The sequence below is a fragment of the Arachis ipaensis genome, chromosome B03 (genome assembly GCF_000816755.2).
Source record: "Arachis ipaensis cultivar K30076 chromosome B03, Araip1.1, whole genome shotgun sequence".
NCBI classification, from domain to species: Eukaryota; Viridiplantae; Streptophyta; class Magnoliopsida; order Fabales; family Fabaceae; genus Arachis; species Arachis ipaensis.
This window is the reverse complement of record NC_029787.2, coordinates 134432942-134440093: the sequence shown is the minus strand read 5'-3', so window position 1 is coordinate 134440093 and position 7152 is coordinate 134432942. Positions and strand designations below refer to the sequence as shown.

Genomic DNA, 7152 nt, shown 5'->3' with positions numbered 1-7152 from the left:
TTATTTTTGAATTGTTTGTATTGAAGATTATTTTTGTATAATTATTATTGAATTGGTCTTTAAATGTTTTGAAAACACATTTAAAAACTTAGTTCGGAAATATATTTGATATAAATAAAATTTTTTTGAATAAAATTAAAATAAAATAAAATGTAAGAATATTTTTAAAATTTTTGTCAAATTTTAGAAAAAAAATTACTTTACCTCAAAAATATCACCGAATGAGAGTATATATAAGAAGTGTTTGTCGGATTAAGCTGGGTGGAATATGAATGAACACGTTTCATAAAAGACAAATACATTATTGAGACAGGTAATTAGAGAATATGATTTGAAAATGACGTGATTACTGTGGCAGACTCCCAAATTGATAAATCAAGCACTATTGCAAACTGATGCATCCGTAATACATCCATCGGATCTTGGCACGCTTGTAATTGTAACATTGAATGGTTGCTTTCAAATCACTGCGAACCAGCAATGAAGAAAGAAAACGCACGATATTTACTCATCATAAGTCATAACAGTGCATTAAGATACGGTAGTAATTACCCGAAGTTAAAAACCGCTATTTACTCCTCTGAAATGCTCACCAAAATTCACGCTGGTGGATTGCAACAACCAAGACTGATAGCAATTCAAAGGTTCGGCAAGAAATTGATTGTGCGGGTTGAAACTTGAAAGGGCTTTCAGGCGGAATGCAACTATAATCATCAACCATCACAACAGACAAGACAAGAAATGAAGTGGGTGATGCATTTAAAAGACTGCCATAACCAACATTACTTAGCTTCTGTACTACTAACAAACAGATAGCAGGATAGATGTATCTGTATGTATAGCGTGAACCAAAAATGAGTTGCAACTTGCAACTTCATGGCTCATGCAAGAATCAATCCTGGAACAGAGCGCTTCAAACATTCACCATAACGAATGCCTGCTGAAATAATATTGGGTCTCAAGCGACGGGGCCAGGCCCAAAGCAGCAATCCAATCGATCTACTATTTACGAAAACAGTTCAGATTTATTTACCAAAAAAAACAGTTCAGATTTGCTGGATCAACTTTGACAAGTATCTATAACAATATATAAAGGAAATAGGAAAGTTCGGTGTCCAATTTCTGCTTCCCATCTTAACCCTATTAAGAAGGATTTGGATCATCTAAAGTTTGAATTTCACTTTAGAGAATAAAGTGCGATCTTCTTCCCTTTCATATTTATTATTAGTCCCACCTATAAAATCAATGGTGAAAAATCACACTTTACTCTCTAAAGTGAAATTCAAATTTTAGATGATCAATCCTATTAAGAATGAGTAACTGATATATCTTTCTATTTTGAAAAAAAAGTCAAAAAAATAAATTACCAATTAACTTTTTTTTTCATTCATATTACGGTTACTTTTTCATTCCATACATAACTTCTAATTACTTCGTCTTCTTTCTTATTCCATTCTCTTCCTTGAGGTCTTTGTCTAGTTTTATTAATTTTAATCTCTCCGGAGCTTTTTTGATTTATTAAATTAATTATGTATTACTTTTTTTAAATGCATATTGATTGAAACTAAAAAAAATATTGTAAAAAAATTGCATAAATAATAGAAAATATGTTGATCATATACATACGAATTTAAATAGCCAAAATAAAATAAAATAAGTAACAAAAAAAGATATAAAATTTCACCTTTTATTTTATTTTCAAGCATTGGCATTCAGCTCGAATGTAGGACCAGATGTGGAAGGATCAGGGAGTATTGGGACAGGAACAGGCACTTCGTCTTTTTGGATAGCTTGATTTAGGATGGAAACCAAGTTGGCCAAGGTGGCGCTTGTAGGTTCTGTAGAGACACCCAAAGTTCCAAATCCTTGATGAGGAAAAGTTTGAAATTCAGCTCGTTGGAGAGGACTAGAGGCTCTTTGAGGAGAAGGAAATATTTTCTAGACTCTCGATGGAGAATTCGAATCAGGCCTAGTAGTCTCAGCAACTCGAGATAGGGAGTCAAAATCAGGGGCCACTTGAAATTCGGACGAAGGTGCAGACTGAATGATTGGAGAGGTATGTTCAGCACTCAATGTCCCAGTGGAAGGTGAAAACGCAACTTGGAGAGGCTAAACAGACCCTGTAACCTGGATTGATGAGTGATATGTGGATTGTCTTGTGTCTTGTTGTTGTTGAGGTGGCTGATTAAGTGTCAGTGGTGAGGTGATTGATTGAGTAGCAGTAGTGGGCTGACATACAAGGTACACAGTTATAAGTTAAGATTTATTCTAACTTAATTGAAATATTTATAGAAATGATAAAATGTTAGCGGAATGGGTCTTGTCCTTCGAATTAATTGAAGACCCGGATCTGAATCAGCTGTGTCCTCTGATTGTGAGGAAGCAGTAAGGATGTTTTGAATAGATTGCTCACTTTTATCAGAGCTCTCACTTGATGGTTGCAACTGTAACTGATGAAAGATCGAAATTAAGAATTTTTAAGTAAATGTGATTTTCGAAATCTTTCATTTCAAAATTCATGTGTATAGGTAGAGAATAGTTACCCTTCTGGAAGTTCTTGTGGGAGTCCTTCGACTCTTTCGTTGTGGTTGTCGTGAGGAGACTGTGGTATCAATTTTTTTTTTCGGGTTCTTTTAGGAAAACCCTCAGCAGCAGGAGCTGTTCGAACAGCAGAACGCTTAATTTCTTCTAAGGCACGATTGTACCTAAAATCCTAAAGTGATAAGCAGTTTACCATTTGAAATAAGATTTGGTAATATATGAACTTCGATCGTAAATAAAATAGTTAAAATACTCTCTCTATTTTTTATTTTTCAAGAGACAGACATCAAATTCTTTTTGTGAAGTCAGAATGATATGTTTTTTTTTTCTTCCCATAAAACATAAAAATATGAGTGAATATCCATCCATATTAAATAGAAGGCAGGTCAATAATTTTCAAATAATCAACTACTTTTTTTTTCTATATGAAGTAAAATGCTCGCTAATTTTCTAGGAGTGATTATATACCAAAAATATTCTAGTAATAGTTATTCAATTTTTAAAATATTTCGCTGTAGAGCGAAGTTCATGTTAAGTAGGACTAAAAAACTATTTGAATATAACCATGTTAAGTATATACTTAAATTAATCATTAATATAAAATATATATTAAAAATAAATAATTTTTATTTAATTTTCTCTAAAAAAATATGTAAATTAGTGATATGTTAATTTCTGATTAGTTAATATTAGGGGTGTTCAAATTCAAACCGATTTAAATTAAACCGTTCATCCAATCCAATCCAAATAAAAAACCGATTAAAACTACACTAATCCGGATTTGATTGGATTCTATTTTTTGCAAATTGCGGGATTGGATTGGATTTCGGATCTACTTTTCATAACCGATTCAATCCAATCAAAACCGCACAATGTGCTATAATATTATTATTTTATTATCATATTTACAATTATACTTATAACATGTTCAATTTGTTATACATTTTTTTATTATTCATGTATTATTATTATTTAATAAATATTTTATGTTCAAAATATTATTTATTTATTTATTTTAACTAACTTATAATTTTATTTCTATTGTTATGTTATCGTTGACTTTTTAAGATATTGTTAAGACTTGTTATGTCATTGTTGATTATTTAAAATTTGATGTTGAGACTTGTTATATGTATTTAATTTTTTTTATTTAAAAAACTGCAAACCCAAACCGATCCAAACCGCTTGTAATCGAATCGGTTCGATTCGGATTTTTAAAAAAAGTTCATCCAATTCAAACCGTACGTAAATTAAGCGTTCAGATCGAATAACTTTTTTCCTTAAAACCGAACCAAACCGCACCACAAACACCCCTAGTTAATATTTTAATTTAATTATTAACTATATTAATATCTTGAGTTGCTTAAATTTAACTAAAATTAATATATTAATTTTAGTGGTGGAAAAGAATGAATCTAAAATCAGAATTTAAACATAAATCCCAGTAATAAAAAAAAGTCCCCGACTCTTTTATAGTTTATATTATAATATTTTTTTTGTGTGAACTTTGTTCTTTTAAAAATGAAATAGATTTGACTCTGAAAATAAGTATATAAAAAAGAATGAAAAAATGATGTAAGGTCTTTTGATTTTGAAATTAGAAGAGAACGAACATGAAAAGAGTGAAAAGTTTAGTGGATAAAAGACATATACATATTGAGATGAGTACCATATGTAAGTACGAGGAAACCAATCCAAACAGAATGATAATCGCTATGTTGAGAAGGATTCTTCTCATTTAAAGGATGAGGTTGTTTGTTAATATTTTTAAAAATTCTATAATAATTTATTTTAATCAATAAATTAATTTTATTATGATTAAAATATTAATTCTAATTAAATTTAATAACTCAAGTTATAATATAGTTAATAATCAACTTAAAATATCAACTAAATTAATAAGTGATAGAAGATAGGTTACATTTATTTATGGAAAACGTATATATGCTTGATTTAAGTGTTGATGGATATTAAGGATCTGTGAGTATTGATGAATCTGACAGTAACAGCTAACCAAAAATGTAAATACGAAGCGGAAAACGATGGAAGTGCAAGGTATAGAGAATAATGAATACTACTTGTGATGAGGATGTTAGGTTGGCAGTTGCGAAGTACGTAGTCCATGATTAATTTCAATGGGACCGTTATGTTTCCAGGCCTTATTAGCTTCCATAAATTCTGGTAGGTGCTGGGAAAGAAAGAAAACAAGTCCATCCATATAATAAGAAAAAGGAAAGTTCAATGCAAAAATGGATACAACCATGCCCTACAAGCAATTCCATGATAACATAATTATAACCAAGTTTACAGATTTGCTAATTAAATCACTCCAACAAATTTAAACATGATTGCAAAGTAAATAAAAACAACAATCGACCACTGCTACGCCTCTCCCCTTGAATGTTTTAACTTTTACGAGTAAAGGGTGACAGTTGCAGTGGGAAGCACAAGGAGAAGCATGGGCAAGGCCATGAGCGCAGTTATGTCTGCCATGAGAGGAGGTCTAAGCATGGTTCCATGAGAATCGTTCTGCGATGTGGGTGTTGCTGATGAGGATGAGGACGAGGTTGAGGGTGAAGCCGTACTACTATTACTCGATGAAGAGATGTTGGTGAAGATTTGTGCGTCTGCTGAGCCTGGAGATAGACCTAGAAGCTCTGTCATAAAATGAAAAAAAAAAGTTAAGTCAGTTATTGGTTAGTTATTCCCAAAAGAAGCAAAACGAAAAAAAAAAGAATTAATAGTTTGTTTCATACTGGGACAGTTGGAGATGCTAGCATTCTTCAATTTGCAAGCAGAAGGGAGCTGGATGAGCCTAGCCTCTTGAATACCCATACTCTTCACCTCAGGGCTGCCCTTGTGGGTTTGCTGGATCACGTAGCAGAGGCACTCCGGTGCGCTGTCCTTGATCTTCGACGAAGCGTCACAGCACTCCTTCGACGGTACCTGAGCCTGCCCCGTCGCGAAGTTCAGGCACGGTATCACCTGCTGCACCACCGTGCTGCACTTCCCCGCCAAAGCATCCGCTCCTTCCACTTCCACTTCCACTTCCACCGCCACCAACACCAACAACACTAATAAGTACAACCGGCTTCCACTTCTTCTCATCCTTGCGGCCTCTTTCTTCTAAAGAATTCTCTGGATACTTCAATTCCGCTTCTGCCCGCATGCAATATAATGCGGCCATTCTCTCTGTATTTAATGCAACCATACACCATCTTTTGACTAAAAACTTACTAGCTGCATTACTGTATTACTCTGTCTTGATTATTAAAATTATAATAATAAATGGAGTGGGGGTGTGAGTAGGTGGGAGTGTAGTAAAGACCTCACTTGGGCAGGAGGATCACATCATTAATTAACAACCACGTGTTGCCAACTAATCACAAACGTGGCATCAATATACTGCTTTGCTTTCATACTTAAGGCTACACCCACCAAGTCACCAAACATCAATTTCGGTGGCGCCGTGGTTGCAAGGCAACACATCCATTCTGTAATGGAACGAACGCTATTATATAAGGCATGTAGTCTCATTCTCTAAGTTTGATCTGAAATTTATTAAAATGTTCCACAGTTTTTGTTTATTTAAAATGTACAACAATATTTATAATAAATTATAACAAATTAAAAAAAATTAATTATTTATTCATTTAAATTTGATAGACGTTAGACTATCCTGGACTCTTTGAGTCTTGAAAGATCGTCTCACCTATTTCCTCACCTTACAGCCAATTCCGTTCGTTATACCATTTCAATTTCAGTTAGTGCAGTTGCTCTCTGAAATTCCATTCAGCATGAAATTTTTATGAATTCAATATGGCAACATTTGCAGGCTTCCTTCGGTCTTTTACATTTGGACTGCCTTAAGGTCTTGTTGGGAAGAAAACGGTTCAGCCCATTGTTTCTCCATTGGAAAAGCCCAACATATGAACTTTCCTTTAAACTAAAGCCCGTAACCAAGACAAAAAAAATCCGTACCTATGGTAGTTATTCACTTAAGACCAATAGAGTAAAAATAAAAAGGCCCGTGTATCTCGCTTATCTCTTTATATAATTATATCCATTAGACCATTGCCGTTTTTATTGTCCATACAAAAAATATATCATTCTCGTGATGGGATATTTTATTGTTAACTACATTATGTCAGGAGGAGGGTGGGGCCATGTGGTGCTGCGTAAATGGATACACCTGCCCAACACGATTCAAAATATCTCTAGACATCGACATTATTCAATGTATGTACTCATTACATCTATTAAACACGACATCCCTTTTTAAATTTGAAAAAAGTTTTTCTGTTTAAAATTAACAAGTGTCCGTAACCAAAAAATAAAAATTCCTATTTTTTTTAAATAAACAATGAAAACAACAAATTAATATAATCACTGAGCAATAAAATAAAACACTTTATTATAAAATCATTAATTACTGAAAATAGATTATAAAATAAAATATCTGTTTTTGCTAATTTATTAGTCATTATATTTATCGTTCTAGGTATATACTATACAACAGAAAAATTGTTCTTTTAGACAACATTTATTTATTGGTATGAGATATTAAGATAAAGATATAAAAATATAAAATTATATTTAATAAATAAGATA

At 32.6% G+C, this 7152-nt stretch overlaps 1 protein-coding gene across 1 annotated transcript; it reads right to left on the bottom strand.

The window, feature by feature from the left end:
* LOC107631987 (non-specific lipid transfer protein GPI-anchored 1) lies at positions 4738 to 5755 on the bottom strand. The gene is made up of 2 exons (XM_016335600.2): positions 5298 to 5755; positions 4738 to 5198 (listed from the first exon to the last, which is right to left on the bottom strand). The coding sequence occupies exons 1-2, from the start codon at positions 5647 to 5649 to the stop codon at positions 4954 to 4956; spliced, it is 597 nt and encodes a 198-aa protein (XP_016191086.1). The 5' UTR covers positions 5650 to 5755; the 3' UTR covers positions 4738 to 4953.

What these genes read in the sequence shown, in the direction of transcription:
- LOC107631987 (XM_016335600.2), bottom strand. Translation starts at nt 5,649, where the DNA reads ATGAGAAGAAGTGGAAGCCGGTTGTACTTATTAGTGTTGTTGGTGTTG. An exon ending in TAGCATCTCCAACTGTCCCA is followed by an intron (nt 5,199 to 5,297) that starts GTATGAAACAAA and finishes ATTTTATGACAG; the next exon opens with AGCTTCTAGGTCTATCTCCA.